Genomic DNA, 23,914 nt, shown 5'->3' with positions numbered 1-23,914 from the left:
CCGGAGTAACCGGAAGTTCCTGTGTTCTTTATTCTACTCTCCGCTGACGTCCACCCAGTTTAAATTAAAGTTCCCGGATTTTTGTGGGCGTCTGACCCGCCTCTCGCCCACCTGCTGGGGCCATATATCGAGGCGATAGGGTTGAGGGAAGGGGGACGCCTGATGGGTTAATGAGCAAACTGAAGTGTTTTCTATGATCTTTTTTGAGGTAGGACTGCTTACCGTCACCAGCCCTGTCGGATTTTCTTCCTAAACGTACCTGTAACTATCCACTTCTCTCCATCTCTTCTGGCACCACCCTGGTTAAAGACATCATCATGTGTCGCCAAGACAGCCGCAGTAGCCTCTTAATGTCTCTCCCTGCCTCTACTTTTGCCCCTTCCAACCTGCGCTCCATTTTGAAAAATTAAAATTTGCCCATATCACTTTTTTTTCTTAAAATTATTTACTGGCTCCCAATTACCTTGGGTAAAATACAGTCTCCACAAGCCCTGCATGATTTGGCCCCTGCCCACTGGTCTCCCTCACTCCCTTGCTCCAGACCCGCTTCAGAGTGCTATGTCCCTCAAGCTTCCTGACTGCCTGACCTGGTCTGAATCACTCACTCTTCTTTTTTCTTCTAGTCGCAATTGAAGTACCACCTCCCGAGGGTGATTGCTTCGCCATGCAGGGTAGAACCTTTGCTGTCCTGTTCACCACTCTACCTCCAATGCTAGCACAGAATTTGGCTTATGGTAGGCGCTAAGTGCGTTTGTTTGTTCGCCTGTTTAATGAATGAACAGCATACGTCAACATAAGAACTTGACAAATCTAGGGCTGTAAAATCATCAGTATGGTTCTACACTGAGATCGGAGAGATGTAATATTTCTAGGAAAATTAGGAGGAACCCTGGGAACAGGACGCTTGCTTTAGTATCCTCTCCCCGCTCACCTCCCCTGCACTCCCACCAGCACCGACCCACACCCAATCTCATAGAAGCCTTGTAGCTAAGGATCACCCTTTCTCCTCCCCCATTCTCCTCACCCCTTGTCAACTTTTCTTTTTTTGTCCTGGAAGTTGGAATGAGTAAGAAGTAGCCTGGGATTCCATTCACTCACTTAACAAACATTTCTGAGTCCTCAGCTCTAGCACCTTGCTGAGCAAGGCAAAATCTCCAGGAGGCACCATTCGCATTGCATTTTCTGTGAATGGTGCTCTGGGGAGCAGCATTCACATTGCATTTTCTGTGAATGGCAAATTCTTCCAGTTAAATGAAACATGAATAGTGTCCCCTGGAGTTGACCACCCAACTGATACTGAGAAGCTGAAATGAATAAAACAACCCCTTAGCCCTCCAGGAGCTGACCGGAAATCCAGTGCTAATACTACTTTGCATCTTACAGATTAGTTATTTTACAATGCTTTTTTTTTTTCATTTCATTTTGTCCTTACTGTGACTCTGGGATGAGTCTTTTTATGAGGATCCTCATTTAGGATTAAAGAGGATGAAATTCTGACAAAGTAGGGATTCTCCCCTTTAGAAAATTCCTAAGTAAGGCTGGGGGCGGTGGCTCACTCCTGTAATCGCAGCACTTTGGGAGGCCGAGGCGGACGGATCACCTGAGGTTAGGAGTTTGAGACCAGCCTGACCAACATGGAGAAACCCCGTCTCTACTAAAAATACAAAATTAGTTGGGTGTGGTGCTGCATGCCTGTAAGTAGCCTGCAGCTACTTGGGAGGCTGAGGCAGGAGAATCGCTTGAACCCTGGGAAGCAGACGTTGTGATGAGCCGAGATTGCGCTATTGCACTCCAGCCTGGGCAACAAGAGTGAAACTCAAAAAAAAAAAAAAAAAAGAAAGAAAAAGAAAATTCCTTCAAAATTTTGAAGGTTCCAATTTTGAAGGCCTCATCCTATATTAGTCAAACATACTGAAATATAGTAACGCCCCACATTAAATAAGATTTATAAATAACTATACATGTATATAATTCAATCTAATTGCTGTTAATAGTTGATATATTGCTACATTTATATACATTTAGTTAAAAAAAATTTTTTCCGAGACAGCCTCTCACTCTGTCACCTAGACTGAAGTGCAGTGGCATGATCACAACTCACTGCAACCTCGACCTCCCAGACTCAAGTGATCCTTCCACTTCAGCCTCCTGAGTAGCTGGAACTGCAGCATGCACCACTATGTCTGGCTAATTTTTTAAATTTTTTGTAGAAACAGGGTCTTGCTACGTTGCCTAGGCTGGTCTCCAATTCCTGGGCTCAAGTGATCCTCCCGCCTCAACCTCCCGAAGTGCTGAGATTACAGGCATGAGCCATGCCACACGGCCATAAAATATTAATTTTCGCAGCTTTCTTATATTTTAGAACTAACAGTGGAAATTTGTTCAGGTCTAAAGTATTTCGGAGGTCCTTGAAAACCCATGCCTACATACCTGATGGAAAAAGCAATCCTAGGTTAATGGTGGAAGGAGGAGTAGAGACTTCTGTTCTGTTGACTTCTTGGAAGATGGGGTATTTGTCTCTCTGGGACAGCTCTTGAGAATTTCCCTGCCAGCACAGCCCCAGATAACAATCTCTAGATGGCGATTACCTGGCCTCTCTTCCCAACTTTCTAGCCTGGAGCCCCTAGTTCTCCCCTGAGACTCCTTAGCTTGTCCTTCTTCCTAACTTATATTTGGCTTCAGATGTGAGCCACAGTCTGAAAAGTCACTAATTCATTCCTTCAACTCAGGCTTATTGAGTCCTACTGTGTATCAGCCATTGTACTCATGGGGGAAAAAAAGAGAAAGACAAAGCATATGTTAATAGTAGAGTGTGCTGGCCAGGCACGGTGGCTCATGCCTATAATCCCAGCACTTTGGGAGGGCGAGGCAGGTGGATCATCTGAGGTCAGGAGTTCGAGACCAGCCTGACCCAACATGGAGAAACTCCGTCTCTACTAAAAATACAAAATTAGCCGGGCGTGGTGGCATATGCCTGTAATCCCAGCTACTCGGGAGGCTGAGGCAGGAGAATCGCTTGAACCCGGGAGGCGGAGGTTGCGGTGAGCCGAGATCATGCCATTGCACTCCAGCCTGGGCAACAAGAGCAAAACTCCATTTCAAAAAAAAAAAAAAAAAAAGTATAGTATGCTAAAGACTCAACGGCGGCAAGCTGACCATATTCTTAGATAAAAATTGGTAGAGAGTCTACAATGAGGGTTCCTTATTCATCAAATGTTTATTGAAGTTTACCATGTGCAAGTGTCTGGGAAAAGAGTGATGAACAAGGCACTGTCCTTTTCATGGTCAGAGGAGGGAGACAGGCCATAAACAAGTGTCAAACAAAAGACCGAAGCCAGGCGCGGTGGCTCGCATCTGTAATCCCAGCACTTTGGGAGGCCAAGGCAGGTGGATCATGAGATCAGGAGGTTGAGACCATCCTAGCCAACATGGTGAAACCCCATCTCTACTAAAAATACAAAAAAATTAGCTGGGCATGGTGGCACGTGGCTGTAATCCCAGCTACTCGGGAAGCTGAGGCAGGAGAATTGCTTGAACCAGGGAGTCGGAGGTTGCAGTGAGCCTGGATTGTGCCACTGCACTCCAGCCTGGTGACAGAGCGAGACTCCATCTACATTAAAATATATATATATATATATATATTTACACATATACGTACCCTCTAACCCAGCAATTTCACTCCTGGGTATACCTACATAAGCTCCAGTATACCTAAACAAGTGCAAATTTGTGTAAGTACAGTTGTTTGTGGTAGCATTAGTAATTGTTTTCAATAGCAAGAAGAAAAAAGGAAACAACTAAATGTCCATCAATAGGGAATGAATTATATTAATGGAGGGAGAGCCATACAATGGAAGGCTGAACAGAAATTAACAGGAATGGGGTAGATTTGTAATGTACTAGCATGGTAAAACCTTCATTTTATATATATATATATATATATATATATATATATATATATATATATAAAATCTTGTGCCTCAGCCTGCCGAGTAGCTGGTATTACAGGTGTGCGCCACCACACCTGGCTAATTTTTGTATTTTTTAGTAGAGACGGGGCTTCACCATGTTGGTAAGGCTGGTTTTGAACTCCCGACCTCAGGTGATCTACCCGTCTCAGCCTCCCAAAGTGCTGGGATTATAAGCATGAGCCACCACACCTGGCCAAATATTTTTGATAAGTATCAAGTGCACAGTGCAGAACAAAATGTGTGTGTGTTTGCATGTGTATGTACACCTATACACTTATATACAGTACCCCATGTGAAGAAAAATAAGGGCACGTGTTACACGCGTAGTATTATGGTTGTTATTTTAGAGAATATATCTAGAAAGATAAAAAAGAAAATGGAAATAGTTCTTGCCTCTGATGGGAAGTGGGACTATGTGCCTGATCAATAGGGAAGTAAGGAACACTTTTTTTTTTTTTTTTTTGAGACGGGAGTTTTTGCTCTTGTTGCCGGGGTTGGAGTGCAATGGCACGATCTTAGCTCACCGCAACCTCTGCCTCCCAGGTTCAAGCGATTCTCCTGCCTCAGCCTCCTGAGTAGCTGGGATTATAGGCATGTGCCTCCACGCCCGGCTAATTTTGTATTTTTAGTAAAGATGGGGTTTCTCCATGTTGGTCAGGCTAGTCTTGAACTCTCGACCTCAGGTGATCTGCCCGCCTCAGCCTCCCAAAGTGCTAGAATTACAGGCCTGAGCCACCGCGCCTGGCCAGGAACGCGTTTTATTTTTGTACTTTTAAAATTGTGTACCGTCTGTGTATATAATCAATTAAAAACAAAGAAAAGCCGGGTGCGGTGGCTCATGCCTGTAATCCCAGCCCTTGAGGAGGCCGAGGCAGGTGGCAGATCACCTGAGGTCAGGAGTTCAAGACCAGCCTGACCAAAATGGTGAAAACTCATCTCTACAAGAATACAAAAATTAGCCGGGCATGATGGCAGGTGCCTGTAATCCCAGCTACTTGGGAGGCTGAGGTGGGAGAATCGCTTGAACCTGGGAGGCAGAGATTGCAGTGAGCCAAGATTGTACCACTGCACTCCAGCCTGGGCAACAGAGCAAGTCTCTGTCTCAAGACAAAAACAAAAACACAGGCCGGGCGCGGTGGCTCACGCCTGTAATCCCAGCACTTTGGGAGGCCGAGGCGGGCGGGTCACGAGGTCAGGAGATCGAGACCATCCTGGCTAACACAGTGAAACCCCGTCTCTACTAAAAATACAAAAATTAGCCGGGCGAGGTGGCAGGCGCCTGTAGTCCCAGCTACGCGGGAGGCTGAGGCAGGAGAATGGCGTGAACCTCGGGGGGCGGAGCCTGCAGTGAGCCGAGATCGCGCCACTGCACTCCAGCCTCGGTGAAAGAGCGAGACTCCGTCTCAAAAAAAAAAAAAAAAAAAAAACCACAAAGAAAAAATGTAAAAACAATTTCACGCAGTAGCAAGCATCGAGTTAAATACAGTTGACCCTTGAACAACACAGGTTTGAATTGCACGGGTCCATTTATACTCACATTTCTTCCACCTCTGCCACCCCCAAAATAGCAAGACCAACCCCATCTCTTTTCCTTTCTCTTCCCCCTCCTCAGCCTACTCAATGTGAAGATGATGAGAATGAAAACCTTTGTGATGATCCACTTACACTTAATGAATGGTAAATATGTTTTTTCTTACTTATGATTTTCTTAGTAGCATTTTCTTTTCTCTAGCTTCCTTTATTATAAACATACAGTATATAACACATATCACATACAAAATGTGTGTGAATGGACTGTTTGCTATTGATAAGGATTCTGGTAAACAGTAGACTATTAGTTTTTTTTGTTTTGTGACAAGATCTCGCTCTATCACCCAGCCTGGAGTGCCGTGGTGTGATCATGGCTCACTGCAGCCAAAAACTTCTGGGCTAAAGCAATCCTCTTGTTTCAGCTTCTCCAGTAGCTGGGAATAAAGGTGCTTGCCACCATGCCCAGCTAATTTTTTAAAGTTTTTGTAAAGACAGTGTTTCCCTATTGCCTAGGCTGGTCTTGAATCCTGAGCTCAAGCAGTCCTGCTACCTCAGCCTACCTAAGTGCTGGGATTACAGGCATGAGCCATGGTACCCGGGCCAGTAGTTAAGTTTTGGGGGAGTCAAAAGTGATACATACACAGATCGCTTGAGCACAGGAGTCTGTGGTTACAGTGAACTATGATCACACCACTGCACTCCAACGTCGGTACAGAGCAAGACCCTGTCTCTTAAAAAAAAAAAAAAAAAAAAGCGCTGGGCATGCTGGTATGCTGGTGGCTCATGCCTGTAATCCCAGCACCTGGCACTGTGGGAGGCAGGAGGGAGGATTGCTTGAGGCCAGGAGTTCCAGGTCACTCTGACAACACAGCAAAACCCTATCTCTACAAAACAAATATTTTTCTAAAAATTAGCCAGGCATGGTGGTCTGCACCTGTATTCTCAGATACTTGGGAGACTGAGGTGGGAGGATTGAGCTATGATTGTGCCACTGCACTCCAGCCTGGATGATAGAGCAAGACGTCTCAGAAAAAAAAAAAAAGGTTATGCACAGATGTTTGACTGCATAAGGGTCAGCACCCCTATCCTCCGTGTTGTTTTCAAGTGAACTGTATGACTGAATAATGTGATAGTGACAGCAGGAGGCAGGGGAATGGGGAGGGATGGGAAGCCTACTTTGGATTGGGTGGCTAGGAAAGGCTTTTTTGAGCTGAAACCAGCATGACCAGAAGGAAACAGCCATATTAACACCTGGGGCTGGGCACAGCAGCTCCTGCCTGTAATTATGGCTCTTTGGGAGGCCGAGGTGGGTGGATCACTGGAGGTCAGGAGTTCGAGACCAGCCTGGCCAACATGGTGAAACCCTGTTTCTACTAAAAATACAAAAAAAAAAAAAAAAAAATTAGCTGAGTGTGGTGGTGCACGCCTGTAGTCCCAGCTACTCAGGAGGGTGAGGCAGGAGAATTGCTTCAACCCGAGAGGCGGAGGTTGCAGTGAGCTGAGATCATGCTACTGCACTCCAGCATGGGAGGTAGACTCCATCTCAAAAAAAAAAAAAAAAATTAGCCAGGCATGGTGGTATGTGCCTATAATTCCAGCTACTCAGGAGGCTGAGGCAGGAGAATCTCTTGAACCTGGGAGGTGGAGGTTGCAGTGAGCCGAGATCATGCCATTGCACTCCAGCCTGGGCAACAGAGTGAGACCCTGTCCCAAAAAGCAAAACAAAACAAAAAACCACACACACAAATAACACCTGGGGACAGATTGTTCTAGGCTGAGGGAACTGCCAGTGCAAAGGCCCTAAGGTAGGAACATGCTTGGCATCATTGAAAAACAGAAAAGAAGCTACTGGCTGGACTGCTGTGAGACTGAAGCAGCAGCCAGAGACAGGTCTCAGGTCATGGTGGAGAGCTGAGGCAACGGGAAGCCAATGAGGAGTGTTTTGGTCCTGGAGCAAATGGCATGACTTGATTTATGTTTAAAACATTTACTTTAGTCTAGGCACGGTTGCTCACACCTGTAATCCCAACACTTTGGGAGGCCAAAGTGGGAGGATCACTCAAAGTTCAAAGTTCAAAGTTGAGCTATGATCAGGCCACTGCTCTGCAGCCTGGGTGACAGAGTGAGACCCCGTCTCTAAATAATAATAGGGGCTGGGCGCGATGGCTCATGCCTGTAATCCCAGCCCTTTGGGAGGCCGAGGTGGGTGGATCACGAGGTCAGGAGTTCGAGACCAGCCTGACCAACATGGTGAAACCCCATCTCTACTAAAAATACAAAAATTAGCCGGGCATGGTGGTGCGCGCCTGTAATCCCAGCTACTCAGGAGGCTGAGGCAGGAGAATTGCTTGAACCCGGGAGGCGGAGGTTGCAGTGAGCTGAGATTGCACCATTGCATTCCAGCCTGGGCAACAGAGCGAGACTCCATCTCGAAAATAAAAAAATAAAAATAAAAATAAAAAAATAATAATAGGGCTGGGTGTGGTGGCTCACGCCTGTGATCCCAGCACTTTGGGAGGCCAAGACGGGCAGATCACCTGAGGTCAGGAGTCTCAATTAAAAAATAAATAGGCCGGGCGCAGTGGCTCATGCCCATAATCCCAGCACTTTGGGCAGATCACCTGAGGTCAGGAGTTTGAGACCAGCCTGGCCAACATGGAGAAACTCTGCCTCTATCAAAAATATAAAAATTAGCTGGATGTGGTGGTGCATGCCTGTAATCCCAGCTACTCGGGAGGCTGAGGCAAGAGAATCACTCGAATCCGGGACACGGAGGTTGCAGTGAGCCGACATCATGCCACTGCACTCCAGCCTGGGTGACAGTGAGACTCTGTCTCAAAAAAAAAAAAAAAATAAATATATATGTATATAAAATAAAATAAATAATAATAAAACATTTACTTTGGCTGCTGTTGCCGTGGGGAGCATTGCAGGGTGTCAAAAGTAGCACTGGTGGAGGGGTAGTGATCAAAGTCTGGTGCTTTAGCTCAAAGGAGAAATGATAGAGACTCAGACTAGCTGGTGATGGAGGTAGAATAAGCATAAATGTATTAAAAAGAGGAGTTGATAGATCTTAAAGAATGATTGGATTTGAAGGGCAAAGGAAGAGAAGAATCAGCCAGGTGGGTTCAGTGACTGAAACCATCAGAAACGAATTGTCCCCTGAAATCAAGACTTTGTGATTGCCTTAGTTGTATGCTTCTCAAAGGTTCCTCGTCTCCTCTTCCTCGGACCAAAAGTCAGAGGCAAGAATGCCCTCATTCACACCCCAGTGGTCTATACCTCCAGCAGCAAGTCAAGTGAGCAAGTGATGTCCTGAAAGGCCCCGTGGATCAGTGGAATGGAGCGGGCAGGAAGACTTAGTGCTCCTGAAACAAGGAATCCAGAATCTGGGAGAAGGATGGCTCAGTGGGGCTTTCAAGAGACATGTGTGGGGGTTGAAGGGGTCACTGTCCCTATACCAAATCCAAAAATATTGTGACCAGGAACCATTCTGTCCAACTCTTCTATTGCAGATGGCAAAGCAAAGCTATATTCAAGGCCACATGCAAAGCTACTCTCTGAGCAAAGAGTCACAGATAAAACGGGGGCACCAGTAGAATGGCCAGGACAAATGCAGTGCAGCACAGAGACTCAGACCCTGACAGCCATGCTTGCACAGGCAGTGATGAGAGTGACATGTACTGTTGTGGACATGCACAAAAGCGAGGTGAGTCCCAGGACAGAAGAGTGCTTTTTGTTTCAGCAGAGCAGCCTGGGGAGAGATAAAAGCTACTCCTGGGGCCCGGGCCTGCATTCCTGAGATGCGGATGAGAGGGGCCCAGGGTCAGAGTGTCTGGCAAGCTTGGCTCTGCCCCTTTGCTGTCCTGGAGACTAGGGCTAACCCTGGGCTCAGGGAGTGGCCTCCCAGTGGTTAGGATACAAGTAAAGTGCTCATCAAAGGCCACCCCTAGGACGGACCAATTTTACTATCAGAAGCTTCTAAGTTATCCTCCTTTGGCCCAAAGGGACACCTCAAGCCTACTCTGAGGAACTCTTTCCAATGAACTAATTCCTACAGTCACTTCCCCAGCAACCTGTGCCTCAGCCTCAAGGCACTGTGGGGTAGGCCTCAGTTTGTGGCCTGGACCTCGGACTGTGGACCGACGGCTCCTCCCGATTTCTGTTTGTTTTCAGTCCTCTGACCCCAAGCTGGCTGGTGAAGTAGGTAGAGGAAGGAGACTTTGGTGCACGCGTACACACACACACACACACACACACACACACACACGAGTCTCCTGTGCCCCCCAGTCTCCATGGCTGGTCAATGATTGACTGGCATTTCACAGGCCGCTGGCTGCAGCCCCAATCTGTTGACTTAGAGGTCACCCTCGGAAGCTAGAGCCCATCCTGCTTCTTCAGTGTCAGTGGTCACTCCACTGCCCACAGGCCGGGGTCTTGGGCAAAACACATGCATCTGCCCTGATCTGAGTTTGCTGCCCTCTGTCCCGCAGTCAGCCCCACTCTGTTCCCGCTCCCTCTCCCCAGCCCCCTAGCTAGACCCCTCTCACCAGCACCCCCTTCCCTTCCCTGAGGGTCCCCCTCACTGTCTTTGTCCCTTAGACATCCTCTTTCCTGGGCTCTCCTGCCAGGCCCTGCTGGAGGGACAGTTAAGGAGGAAATCGAATCAGCAGCGCCCACCCCTGCCCCCCTTCCTCTCCTCTCGTCAGACACCAGACAAGGTTTTTTCCTCTGGCTTCCCAGCTCTGAATGGGCTCATTCTCTTTCAGAGGCTCGGCCCGCTTGAGCCTCCTCCCCAGGGCGTGAGTTCTGACCCCAGCTCCTCCCCCCATCCCCACTCCAGCCCCCACTCCAGCTGGCTCCACCCTCTCTACCGCCCACTGGGACTGGGCATTGTCTGCCAGCCCGGGTTTCTTCCTGGGATCTGGGATGCAGAGAGGATGGGTTTGCCTGGGCCGGGGGTGGAGAGTGAAGGGGGGAAGGCAGGATCTTTGTAGAGGGAGGGACCTGCAGTTGCCCAGACTTCTTTCCTCTGTCTCCCCGCTTGGTACCCTTGACTGGGGCTCTTGAGGGTAATGGGTGAAGCCAAAGCCGCCATGGCTCAGTTCCCAGCTCTGCTCTGTGACCTTGGGAAAGTTCCTTTAGCTCATGGAATCTCAAGGCTCAAGGTTCCTCTTCTGCAAAATGGGGAATGATAACACCTGCCTCCTCTGGAGCCTTGGGGACTCAGTGTTCTGAGGAATGTGGCTCTAGGTCAGTGGCACAGAATAGGGTCCAATGAAGCATGGCATCCACAGTAGCTTTTCTGACTGGACTAACTTTTCGGGACACAACAGCAGGGCAGGGGTGGGGCCTGGGGAGAAAGGACACCTCTAACCCTGATCCTAACATCCCGATGGCCTCTAAGGCCGCCTGCGCACTCGTCCAGGTGCAAGCCCTCCAAGGTGTGACAAACCAGTGACTCCCGGAGCCAGGTCAGCCCATCCTCTTCCCGCAGGGCTGTAAGCTGCAGGACTGAGAGGCACGTTGACCAGGTCCTAGGCTGGATGATGGGGTGAGAGTAAGGGGTCAGTTTTGATACATGCTCAACTTTTCTCTCTAGCCCTAAGACATCCTGGGCAAATTGCTTACCTCAGTTCCCCTGATCCTCACCTTAACCCTAACACCAGCCCAAGAGAAAATAGGGATATTGATGGCCATCCAGAAGGGCTGCTGTGTTCCATACACAGCAATCTTTCTCGAATGTTTGTGACAACGATCCAAGGAATAAGTCAATTTTACATCATCGCTCCGGACACCTGTACAAAACTCCACCTTATCCTTACTATATGAATGTGCTAGGGTTTTTTTTTGTTTTTGTTTTTGTTTTTGTTTTTTTGAGACAGAGTTTCACTCTTGTTGCCCAGGCTGGAGTACAATGGCGTGATCTTGGCTCACCGCAACCTCCACTTCCCAGGTTCAAGCAATTCGCCTGCTTCAGCCTTCCCGAGTAGCTGGGATTACAGGCATGTGCCACCATGCCCAGCTAATTTTGTGTTTTTAGTAGAGACAGGGTTTCTCTATGTTGGTCAGGCTGGTCCCGAACTCCCGACCTCAGGTGACCCACCTGCCTTGGCCTCCCAAAGTGCTGGGATTACAGGCATGAGCCACCGCACCCAGCCGTGCTAGGGTCTTTTTCTATTCCATTCTTTTCTCTCTCTCACTGTCTTTCTTTCTTTTTTTTTTTTTTTTTTTTTTTATGAGACGGAGTCTTGCTCTGTCACCCAGGCTGGAGTGCAGTGGCGCGATCTCGGCTCACTGCAAGCTCCGCCTGCCAGGTTCACGCCATTCTCCTGCCTCAGCCTCGCTGAGTAGCTGGGACTACAGGCGCCCGCCACCACGCCCGGCTAATTTTTTGTATTTTTTAGTAGAGAGGGGTTTCACCGTGGTCTCGATCTCCTGACCTCGTGATCCGCCCGCCTCGGCCTCCCAAAGTGCTGGGATTACAAGCGTGAGCCACCGCGCCCGGCCCACTGTCTTTCTTTCTTTCAGTGGAGTCTCACTCTGTCGCCCAGGCTGGAGTGCAGTGGCAAGATCTCGGCTCACTGCAACCTCCGCCCTCTGAGTTCAAGCGATTCTCCTGCCTCAGCCTCCTGAGTAGCTGGGATTACAGGTGTCTGCCACCACACCTGGCTAATTTTTGTATTTTTAGTAGAGATGGGGTTTTGCCACGTTGGCCAGGCTGGTCTCGAACTCCTGACCTCGTGATCTGCCCGCCTCTGGCTCCCAAAGTACTGTAATTACAGGCATGAGCCACCATACTCGGCCAACTTTGTATGACTTTCTTAAAGAGAGTTTCCCAAATTATATAAGCTTCAGGCCCCACAAAACCTGGATCTGCCCCAGTATAACTAAATCTGGGACCATTTATTGAGCAATTATTATGTGCCAAGAATTGCGCTGAGTGCTTCCAGAGCATTATCTCCTTTAACCCCAGCATAGTATGTCAGATGCTGTTTTACAGATGAGCCAACTGAGACCAGAGATGCTCAGTCACTTGCCCAAGGTCACATGACTGATATGGAATAGATTCAAGATTTTTTTTTTTTTTTTTTTTTTGACACGGAGTCTCACTCTGTCGCCCAGGCTGGAGTGCAGAGGCGCGATCTTGGCTCACTGCAAGCTCTGTCTCCCAGGTTCATGCCATTCTTCTGCCTCAGCCTCCTGAGTAGCTGGGACTACAGGCACCCGCCACCATGCCTGGCTAATTTTTTGTATTTTTAGTAGAGACAGGGTTTCACCGTGTTAGCCAGGATGGTCTCAATCTCCTGACCTTGTGATCCGCCTGCCTCAGCCTCCCAAAGTCCTGGGATTACAGGCATTGAGCCACCGCACCTGGCCGGATTCAAGATTTGAACCCAGGTCCTCTTGGTCCCAGCGGCCCCTGTTTCTCAACCCCCTAGGATGGCATAGCAACCTGTCCCACAAGAGGTGCCTGCTTTAAGTGTGCTCAGCACATGGAAGCAAGTTTAGAAATGCAAGTATATACCTGTAAAGAGGTGTGGGGGATGGGGGGAGGGAAGAGAGAAAGAGATGCTAGTGTCCTTCATTCTCCAGTCCCTGATAGGTGCCTTTGATCCCTTCTTGACCAGTATAGCTGCGTTCATGGCTGGGGCATTCCAACTAGAACTGCCAGGTTTAGCACACAAAAATAAGAAGGCCCAGTTAAATTTGAATTTCAGATAAACAATGAATAATTTGTTAGTATAAATATGTCCCATGCAATATCTTGTTGAAAAAAAAAAAAAAGTCTTCCTTCCATCCCCACCCCTACCACTAGGCCTAAGGAATAGGGTCAGGGGCTCCAAATAGAATGTGGTTGGGAAGTGGAATTAAGCAGGCTAATAGAAGGCAAGGGACAAAGAAGAAACCTTGAATGCATTGGGTGCTGGGTGCCTCCTTAATAAAGCAAGAAGGATGGATGCACTTTGAAGGATTGAGATAGAAGTCCTTTCGGGCTGGGTGCAGTTGCTCATGGTTGTAATTCCAGCACTTTGGGAGGCTGAGGTGGGAGGATCACCTGAGGTTGGGAGTTCAAGAGCAGCCTGACCAACGTGGAGAAACCCTGTCTCTACTAAAAATACAAAAAATTAGCTGGTCGTGGTGGCACATGCCTGTACTCCCAGCTGCTCGGGAGGCTGAGGCAGGAGAATCACTTGAACCAGGGAGGCAGAGGTTGTGGTGAGCAGAGATCGCTCCATTGCTCTCCAGCCTGGGCAACAAGAGCAAAAGTTCGTCTCAAAAACAAACAAAAAAAATCCTTTCGATGTGACTGTCTCCTCCCAGATTTGTAGAACCTCTTAAGATCATGCTTTTCAGATACTTCAAAGATTCCAGAAGATATGCCCGGGGTGCTGGAAGCCACAAGGCAAACACAGCACATCCCCTTCCTTGACTATCAATTTTACTAGAGGATGTGGTGGGAAAACCATGATTTGATATTAAAACAAGTAGGCTTGGGATGGAATAGGATGCAAGCTCTCCAGGAAAGTTTAAGATAAAACCTGAGACTTAAAAGGGTGTTAAGAGTGGCAGCCTAGGGAATTTATCCCGGACTCCGAGGGAGAGGGCAGAATCACTAGCCTCTGCGTTTAGGGATTCTCCGAGGAAAAGTGTGAGAACGGCTGCAGGCAACCCAGGCGTCCCGGCGCTGGGAGGGACGCACCCAGGCCTGCGCGAAGAGAGGGAGAAAGTGAAGCTGGGAGTTGCCACTCCCAGACTTGTTGGAATGCAGTTGGAGGGGGCGAGCTGGGAGCGCGCTTGCTCCCAATCACAGGAGGAGGAGGAGGTGGAGGAGGAGGGCTGCTTGAGGAAGTATAAGAATGAAGTTGTGGAGCTGAGATTCCCCTCCATTGGGACCGGAGAAACCAGGGGAGACCCCCGGGCAGCCGCTCGCCCCTTCCCACGGGGCCCTTTCCGGCGCCGCGCGCCCGGCCCCCACCCCTCGCCGCACCCCGCGCCCCGCGCCCTCCCAGCCGGGTCCAGCCGGAGCCATGGGGCCGGAGCCGCAGTGAGCACCATGGAGCTGGCGGCCTTGTGCGGCTGGGGGCTCCTCCTCGCCCTCTTGCCCCCCGGAGCCGCGAGCACCCAAGGTGGGTCTGGTGTGGGGAGGGGACGGAGCAGCGGCGGGACCCTGTCCTCTGGATGCCCCGCCGAGGTCCCGCGGCCGGCGGGGCCAGAGGGGCCCGGACGGACTCTCCCATCCCGAAGTTGTGGACAGTCCAGACGCTCAGGGCAGCCGGGCCCTCGGGCCGGAGAGGGCAGTTACACGGCAGCGGCTCGAGATGGCTCATCCAAGAGACTGGCGCTTTCCAGGCTCCGAGGGGCTCCGGGAACTTGTCAAACAAGTTCTCTGAAATTGTTCAGAAAGTTTTCCCGCAAAGGGTGTATTGCGTAGAGCGCGCGCGCGCGTTTCCCCCCTTCTTGAGCCCCCTCAAGCTTTCTCAAAGCCTTTCCAGTTGGCAGCCTCCGCCTCCGGACTGGCCTGGGCTGGATTCCTTGGGGGGGTCCTCTGCCCTGCCCCTCCTCCAGCCCCTCCCCGCTCCCCTTCAGACGATTTTGGTTTGGTTGCTCCTGCTTCTGGCGGGATCGGGTGTGTGTATGTGTGGTGGGGTGGAGGGTGGCATAGCAACCTGTCCCAACCAGAGCCGGGGAGGAAAGGGTGGCCCGGAGGGTGGCCTCTTGCTGGGGTCTGGATTGGGGGCGGGGAGACGTTTGCTTTGAACAGATTATTGGGGCCAGCTTAGGGACTGTGTTTTGTGACTTTTGGAGCGCGTGGACCATGGAGGGGTGGGGGTGAGTTTCTTAGGGTGTAAAGTGGGAGAATTCCCAGGGAAGGAAGCTAAGAAATAGGCCAGATGGGGAACTAAGGAGGGCTGCGTTGTTCTGCTGCCTTTTCCTTGGTGCGTGCATGGGGAAGGGTGAGTAGGGGCAGTGTGTATCCTGACCCATCTGTCCACCTGTGTGCATTAATCATAAAAGCTAACATACAGCCTGGGCCAGGTATACTCTGCCAGGAACTGTTTATGGTGTTTTGCACGCATTCTCCTTTAATCCTAGAACACCTCTATAGTGGAAGTTCTGCCAGCATTCTGGACTCAAAGAGGTTGAGTAGCAGCTAGTAAGTGGTGGGGTCAAGATGGGACCCCAGGCAGTGCTACCCCCAACCATGCATTCGAAATCGCTATATGAATGAGTGCACCTGGAGCAATGAAGGACGCTGCTCCCTGAGTCACTGGGCTGCAGGGGAGACAAAATGAAAGTGTTCTGGGAGTCGTGGGTGGTCTCCATAGGTCAGGGGGTCTGGGGAGGGGGTGGGGCCCTCGGTGAGTGAGTGCGTGGCCGTGTTATCTCTGCATGTCTATGCCAGGGTGTTCCTCAGTTGTATGGTCTTTGTGTTTGTGTGTCTGGGCTTTGTGTTGCCAAACAGCAGTCTCTCTGCTGACTTGGGGACACAGGCTGAACTCTGTCCTCTGCAGGAACTCCCTCAAGGTGCTGGGCCAGATCTGCCATAAACAGAGGGAGGTAGCCTTCTATGGCCATGCCTTCTTGCTGAGGAAGAAGGTTCCTCTCTTCCAGGGAATACATCCTTGCCCTCCCTGTTTCCCAGGCGGGCATCTTCACCTCTCATCTTCTGATGAGAAGGGTGAGCCATACTGAGCTGTCAGGCTGAGGTGCTGCCCTTCCTCACCTTGGGCTGGGAGTTGATCAGCGAATGGCAGTTGCTGCAGAGCTGGATTTGAGGGCTGGGTTCTCTGGATGGGGCCTCCTCATGTCCTCACCCCTCAACCTGCACTATTGATTGTGTTGTGCAGGAGTTGGTTAAAAAGTCGTTGCACAGCCTGGGCAACAAGGCAAAACTCTGTCTGTACAACAAATACAAAAATTAGTTGGATGTGGTGACACGTGCCTGTAGTCCCAGCTACTCTGGAGGCTGAGGCAGGAGGATCACCTGAGCCCAGGAAGTTGAGGCTGCAGTGATCTGTGATCACAAATGCTCTCCAGCCTGGGTGACAGCGTGAGACCCCGTTTCAGAAAAAAAGTGTACCACCCAGTCGCCTCCAGCACCCAGATTTTACTCAAGGGCTGAGGGCTGGGGCAGGAATGTGGGAGAAGGGGAGGCCTAGGGGGAGCCCCAGAGGGGTCAGGATTTTGCTGAGATCCTTTCTTAGAGGTATGAGTTTTACAAATTGCAGCAAATGCATCCTTTTAGTCTTGCAGAACTCCTTCATATTTTAATTCCAGTATGATTCTTCCAACAGCCTCCTCTCTTTACTATACTTGGGGAAAGTACTCATTTTATTTGTCAAGAAAAAACAATTGAAAAGATAGGGATCAAATGTAAAAAGAAAAAATACGTGGCATTCCAAAGTCAAACACAAAGCATGTTTAATTTTCTCGTGGTTTGGGATTACCCATATTCCTGCTGTATGAACCTGTCTTGTCTTAACTTTTAAGAAATGTATGGTGTACTTCCTGTATGCTAGGTTTTTATCCAGGGTTTCATTTAATCTCTGCGACAGTCTCATCCTGCACAGATGAGAAAATGGAAGTTCAGAGAAATGAAGCAACTTATCCAAGGCTCCCAGCTACCCAGTAATGTCCAGGGCATTTTTGGACTCTAATGAGGAGGCATTAAGAGGTGGTTAGAGTCTTACTCCAGCCAACAATAATGGGTTGAACAAAGCCTTAGGGGCAGGCAGGTGGCCAGATGGGAGGAGAAGCTCTCCTCTTGTTCAGGCGAATGACCTTTCCATCCACTTCTCTAGGCTGTAGAAAGTGAGGCTGAGCTGGGGGGCCCTGAGGTCCCCTCCTGACTTCAGAGTCCTCTCCCTTCCTGTCCAGCCAATGCCTGTCTTCCTTTTGGGCCCTGCCAGCATGACAGGGGGCTGCGGGCAGGAGGGGACAGAGGCCACGTTGACACAGGGCTGTGGGCGAGAGAGAGAGACAGCTGAAGTGTCAGCGTGAGGGGCCAGTATGGGGTTGCGGCTGGGAGGGCTGGGGTGGGGCCTGGGGTAGTTGTCCCTGTCCTTGGGTGATGGAATGATCTGGAAAGAGATTCCCTTCCCTGCCCTCCACCTGTGAGAAGCCCCTGTAGAGTGGCACCTCCATCTTATGTTTGGCCACCCATCCTCCCCCTGGGAAGAGAGCCGAGGTGGGGTAAGGGATGTGTACTCTTTCAAGGAGTGGGAGAATTATTCTAGCGAATGTTTGTGTTGTCCCAGTTCTGTTTACAAAGCCTCATGATGTTTACAGAGCCTCGTGATGTTTACAGATGGCTGCGCAATTCATTACCTCATTTAACTCTCATATACCACTTCTGAGGGAGTAAGAGCTGTTACAGCCAAGTTTAGGTCAGTAAATATTCACCGAGTTGCAGGTACTGCGGGGCATAGAGATGAATCCAATTTAGCTTCTGCCCTGGAGGTCTGGGAACTTGCTCAAGATCACTCAGTGAGTAGCCGAGCTAGGGTTCTCATCTGAAGACCCTGGGCCCAGGCCCTGGTCTGATGTCAGGCCTGATACACCAGGTGTTTGTGGTCGGGGAATCCAAGTGTCACTGGAATGGGCTGTGACATTATGGGTCTAGAAGAGCTGAGCTTTGGGGACACAGGTCATTTTACTGTAGTATTCATGGAAACCAAGGGAAGTGTTGGCTTTTCTTCCGTGAGCAAGAGGAGCAGATGGGGCTGCAAGCTGGTGGGGAGGAGAGAACCCACCTGAGAGAAACCTCAGGACTGGGGTCAAGTCCTGACCGCCAGAGTCCAGAGAGACATGAAGGACTGTGACCAGCTCTGAGCAGAGAGATGGATACCATGACCTCAGCTGGTCCCTTTTGTTCAGAGACTCTTGATTGGACTTCATTCATCCACTCATTCATTCATTCACTCAGCAGACGCTTTTCCAGTGCTCCCTGTGGCTGGTCCTGCCTCATACTGTCTTTGCTCTGGAGAATTGGAGGTTGGGGTTCCTGAGGGGCAGGGTCCTGGAGACAAGGACACTCCTGGGTAGAATCAGGACCTACCCCCCAGGAAATTAACGGGGACCGGGTGCTGTGGCTCACGCCTGTAATCCCAGCACTTTGGGAGGCCAAGACAGACGGATCACAAGGTCAGCAGTTCAAGACCAGCCTGGCCAACATGGTGAAACCCATCTCAACTAAAAATACAAAAATTAGCCAGGTGTGGTGTCAGGCGCCTGTAATCCCAGCTACTGAGGAGGCTGAGGCAGGAGAATTGCTTGAACCTGGGAGGCAGAGGTTGCAGTGAGCCGAGATTGAGCCACTGCACTCCAGCCTGGCGACAGGGCGAGACTCCGTCTCAAAAAAAGAAAATCAATGGGACAGGGCAGATATGGGGACAATGGTAAGGAGATGGGAGAGTGGGAGGGAGGTGTCAGGAAGGCCTTCTTGACTTCATGTAGGCTGGTGGGGGTGTTAGCCAGCAAGCCTCCAGTTCCCTGGGAACCGTTCTCAGGGTACCAATTTTACCACCTGTCTGCAAACACTTCAAGATTCTTAATCAGACTCAAATTGGCCACAAATCAGGTAAACAAACTCGCTAGTGGGGTGGGGCTACCACCCGTTCTGACCCTCCAGCCCAACCCAGCCCAGCCACCCTGCCCTCCCTAGAGCCTGTGGTGTTTATCGGTGGCATCGGGAGAATTAGTGTGTATTGATGTTGGCGTGGGGTGTGGGGTGGATTTGTGTGTGTGCAGTTAGGCCTAGTGGAAGGAAGGTGGGATCTGAAGGCAGGCCGGCCTGAGTTCCAGTCCTGCCTGTTGCTCACAAGCTTTATGATGCGAGAGCTAACCCCTGCCAGCCTCAGTTGTCTTCTTTGCAAGATGGAGGTTGCAGCCCCAGTCTCTGGAGCGTGTTATGCAGATCCACCCAGAGTGCCTGCCAGGCACACAGTAGGTGCTCAGCTCAGTTACTGTGGCAGCCCCCACTCCCCATTGTTGTTGTTTTCCTATTGCCTGGTGGCCACAGCTGGTATCCCTTGAAAAGGGCTACAGGGGGTGGAGTCAGCCCCTGCCCCAGCCCTGTGGGGACCCTGGGCTTGGGCCAGGGCCTGGGGTCTGGGCCTGCAGACAGCTGTGTCTATAAAGCAGCTGAAGGGCTGAGGCCGGGGGAGGTCCTGGCAGCAGGGCGTTATTTTGGGCCTGGCCTGCCACCCCCAGCTCCTGTTGCTCTTGGGAGTCTGTTGGGGGGAGGAAGCGTGGGGAAGAGGAGGGGGTGCAAGTGGGTGAGGCATGGAGTGGGGAGGCCTCCCTCAGGGACATGGACCCTTGAGTTCTATTTCTGTTCCTCCCTCCTGTTCCTCCCTCTTTGTCCGTATCTGCCTAGAGAGGTGGGAATAGAGGCCACTCTGGGTATCACTAGGAGACCACCAGTTGGTGGCCACTGGCCACTGGCCGGGGCAGGGAACCTGGGGGCTCGCCCTACTAGCCTCTCCCAGCTCTCTGAACGCAGGGGGTACCTCATATTACCCCCTAGGATTTGACCTTAGGCTCCAACTTGCTGGGAGAGAAGTGCCCCTGGTGTCAGACCCCAAGCCGGCCCTTGTGCTGTCCCTGAATCTGCATGTAGCCTGTGGGAGGCGGAGCAGTGACCGGCAGGAATTCTGGGCAGCTCAGGCACCTGTGGGCCTGAGGGTGCCCTCTGCCCCCACCCTTCTGATCTCCAGGGCAAGACACGCCAGGTGATTCATCTCACCAGTGCAGAAAAACAAGTTCAACTGGGCACTTTCATCTCCCCCCACTGGCAGGCCCGGTGTGAGCTGCTACCCCGGCGCCCCTCACCAAGGGTGCTTTACCCCCTCTAGTATTCATGGCCTTAGTGGGCATTTCTGGTCTCAGGGATACCAGGCTGGGGTCCAGGTGGGCCAGGTGTGGCAGTTCAGCCCCATGCCCCATGGCTGATGGCTGGCGCTGGGCAGGTATGCAGGGCTGACGTAGTGCCTTTGTGGCAGCAGTTTCGTGGCACAGATTCTGCCAGCTGGTTCTGGAGTCTTGCCCTGAGGAGGTGGCCAGGGTGAAGGTGCCAGCGCAGGAACCTTTGGCGCATGCTTCACCCTGGCCTGGGATCTGCAGTCTGGGTCCAGATGCCCACAACTGGAGTCTGACACTCCTTTTCTCTTCATGGGGGACTCCCAGAGGTCTCTACAATGACCAGGGCCCCGGTTGCCCCATGCCCCAGATGCAACTCCAGCTGACCCTCCTTCCCCACTCTCTGGGTGGCATTACGGGGGTGTGGATCCCTTGCCAGGAGGTTGGCACGTGGGTGTGCTGGAATGGCATAGGGAGAATGCACCGAGTTTGTTTGCTTGGGAGAGGGGCAGGGGGTATCCAGAAGATTCATGATTCGTCATCGCCGCTCTTGGGGGATTTTTACCCCTTTGCCCTGAGTTGTGCCTTTGGGACAAAGGAAGCCTTTCTTTGCCAGCCAACACCCTGTACTGGCGGGCGAGCTCCCCAGGGCTGGCACGCTGGGGCAGCCTCTGAATGCACAGGGTGGGCCTAGTCAGAAGAAGCCTTTCCCCTGAAATCCCTCTACTTCCCAAGCACACAAGCTTTCTCCTGCTGTTACACCTGCAGTGTGCAAGGGATATGGGTGGAGGGGTCCTTCAGTCAGGCTTCTCCCTATCTGAGGTGGCATGACTCGGAGTGAATTTGGATGGGGTGGCCAGGTCCGAGAAGGTCCCCCGCCAGTGTCCTCTGACCCATCTGCTCCCTCCTGCCAGTGTGCACCGGCACAGACATGAAGCTGCGGCTCCCTGCCAGTCCCGAGACCCACCTGGACATGCTCCGCCACCTCTACCAGGGCTGCCAGGTGGTGCAGGGAAACCTGGAACTCACCTACCTGCCCACCAATGCCAGCCTCTCCTTCCTGCAGGTGAGGCCCGTGGGCAACCCAGCCAGGCCCTGCCTCCAGCTGGGCTGAGCCCTCTGTTTACAGGTGGGTGGCAGAAGAAGGTGCCCTGCCCTTCTGTTTCCTCTCTTGTTGTGGTTTCTCAACCAGGAAGTCCTTTCTAACGTCTAACCCCCATTCATTTTACTGCAGAATCAGTTGACTCTCTCTATAACGTGGCTGGCCGAGGTCATCTCTGGATGGGATGCGTCTGTGTTTCCGCTAAATCTTGTGCTCTCTTGCCAGCACGATCATGTCCCCTGTCCACCTGCCCCAGCCACTATCCCTCTCCCACCTACAGCAGCAGAAAGGGCTGGTGAGAAAGGTGGATTACAGGCCCAGTTCTGCCACTGACGAGCCCTATGAATGTGGCCTATACCCCCTTGGCTTCACTGGGTCTCAGTTTCCCTGTCTGTATGTTGGGAGCAGTTGTGAAGCTCAAAAGAGAAATGTCTGTGAAAAGGTTATGAACAGGAGAGAGAATGGAAACCAAGCTGCTAGATCGTGTCCACGGACCCTGGAGTGGGGCCACATGCTTGGTTTGTCAAATTGCAGACGCCGGCTGGGCGCGATGGCTCATGCATACAATCCCAGCACTTTGGGAGGCCGAGGCGGACAGATCACCTGACGTTGGGAGTTTGAGACCAGCCTGACCAACATGGAGGAACCCTGTTTCTACTAAAAATACAAAATTAGCTGGGCATGGTGGCACATGCCTATAATCCCAGCTACTTGGGAAGGCCGAGGCAGGAGAATCGCTTGAACCTGGGAGATGGAGGTTGCGGTGAGCCTAGATTGTGCCATTGTACTCCAGCCTGGGCAACACGAGTGAAACTCCGTCTCAAAAAAAAAAAAAAAATTGCAGACGCCATCCCATCCAGGCCTTTGCTTTCACTGATGAAGAAACTGAGATACAGAGAGGGCAGGGCACCTGTTCAGAGTTTATAAAGTGCCCCCCCACCATTATCTTTCTTGATCATATAAGAATCTGGTGAGGCAAGGTGGGGCGTGATCTTTATCTCCATTTTATCGTTTTATTTAAGCAGGAACAGGACTGCTCAGTGGCTGGGGGCCTTGCCCAAGATCTCCAAGTACTGGGGGAACCCCAGGGAGGCCCTGGGGGGTGGCAGTGTTCCTGTTTCAGCCCCACCCTGCTTCTCCCTCCCAGGATATCCAGGAGGTACAGGGCTACGTGCTCATCGCTCACAACCAAGTGAGGCAGGTCCCACTGCAGAGGCTGCGGATTGTGCGAGGCACCCAGCTCTTTGAGGACAACTATGCCCTGGCTGTGCTAGACAATGGAGACCCGCTGAACAATACCACCCTTGTCACAGGGGCCTCCCCAGGAGGCCTGCGGGAGCTGCAGCTTCGAAGCCTCACAGGTGGCCTTCACCATCATTGAAACCTTCTCTTGGTTATTCAGAGCTGACCAGGGCCACTGCTAACCAGGGGGAGGCTTTGTGTGCATTAGAAATGGTGTCCTTCTGGGCAGACGCAGGCAGAGCCCAGGAAGACGCCCTCAGAAGACTGGAAAAAGATTCCCCTTCTTCCTAGGAAGTTGCAGCTTGCGTCAGCACACATAATTCAATCATGAGAATGCAGGCTGGGTTTTTGCCCCTACTTGGCTGAGTGAAGTGTACAGTGAACAACCTGTGTAACTATTTGCTGGCCCTGGAGCTGACTCTGCCCCAGAGTCTGGGTGCCAGGTGCTTTGCCCGCATGGCCCATTTCAGTCACGCTGCAGTCCTGTCAGGAAAGAATCAGTGTTATTCTCATTCTACATATGAGAAAACTGAGGCTTGCAGATATAAGGGCCAAAAGTTACACAGCTAGTGAGTGATGGGGCTGAGTTTCAGACTCCACAGTCCCTTAACCACCAAGCAGCATGCCCAGAGTAGAGGTGAGAGGGAAGGAGAAAGCTGCGGTCCACGTGAGCATCTGGACCTAGCATGGACAATTCACTCCTCCCTGGCTCTCGCTTTGTTCTTGTTGTGGGTGTGGTGGTGGTGGGGCTCAAAGACGGTGAAGATATCTTTCTCTCCTCCCTGGGGAATCTGGGGGTTGTTTAAAAGGCCTGCTCTTCTTTTAGAAGGCAGGAGGGCCCCAAGGGAAGCAGAAAGTGACAGAAGGGGAAAGGGTCCTCTGATCATTGCTCACCCCACAGAGATCTTGAAAGGAGGGGTCTTGATCCAGCGGAACCCCCAGCTCTGCTACCAGGACACGATTTTGTGGAAGGATATCTTCCACAAGAACAACCAGCTGGCTCTCACACTGATAGACACCAACCGCTCTCGGGCCTGTAAGCCATGCCCCTCCCTGCTGCCTCTTCTCTCAGACAGCCTGACCCCAGCCCCAAACTCCCGACTTACAACCCAGTGCCTGCCCGCCACTGCCCCAGCTGCCTACACCACCCATTTCCTCCCTCTCCATCCCTCCTGCCATCTCTCTGTGCCTCTTCATCTCTGGG

The 23,914-nt window shown here is 51.3% G+C and overlaps 1 protein-coding gene across 2 annotated transcripts in view; it reads left to right on the top strand.

The window, feature by feature from the left end:
- Positions 1–13: 13 nt before the first annotated feature.
- ERBB2 (erb-b2 receptor tyrosine kinase 2) overlaps positions 14–23,914 on the top strand; it is a 43,136-nt gene continuing 19,235 nt past the window's right edge. Inside the window, exons 1-7 of one of the 2 annotated variants that reach the window (XM_030808233.1) lie at positions 14–208; positions 624–734; positions 5,584–5,648; positions 9,017–9,210; positions 21,281–21,432; positions 22,616–22,829; positions 23,612–23,746. In XM_030808233.1, coding sequence (XP_030664093.1) covers positions 9,102–9,210; positions 21,281–21,432; positions 22,616–22,829; positions 23,612–23,746 — 610 coding nt within the window. In that variant the 5' untranslated portion in view covers positions 14–208; positions 624–734; positions 5,584–5,648; positions 9,017–9,101. Of the gene's footprint in view, positions 209–623; positions 735–5,583; positions 5,649–9,016; positions 9,211–14,276; positions 14,633–21,280; positions 21,433–22,615; positions 22,830–23,611; positions 23,747–23,914 lie in introns of those variants that run through there. The other variant, XM_030808232.1, reaches the window with a different exon arrangement.

The sequence above is a fragment of the Nomascus leucogenys genome, unplaced genomic scaffold (genome assembly GCF_006542625.1).
Source record: "Nomascus leucogenys isolate Asia unplaced genomic scaffold, Asia_NLE_v1 Super-Scaffold_285, whole genome shotgun sequence".
NCBI classification, from domain to species: Eukaryota; Metazoa; Chordata; class Mammalia; order Primates; family Hylobatidae; genus Nomascus; species Nomascus leucogenys.
The sequence above is the reverse complement of the archived record's forward strand: the minus strand, read 5'-3'. Positions and strand labels throughout refer to the sequence as shown.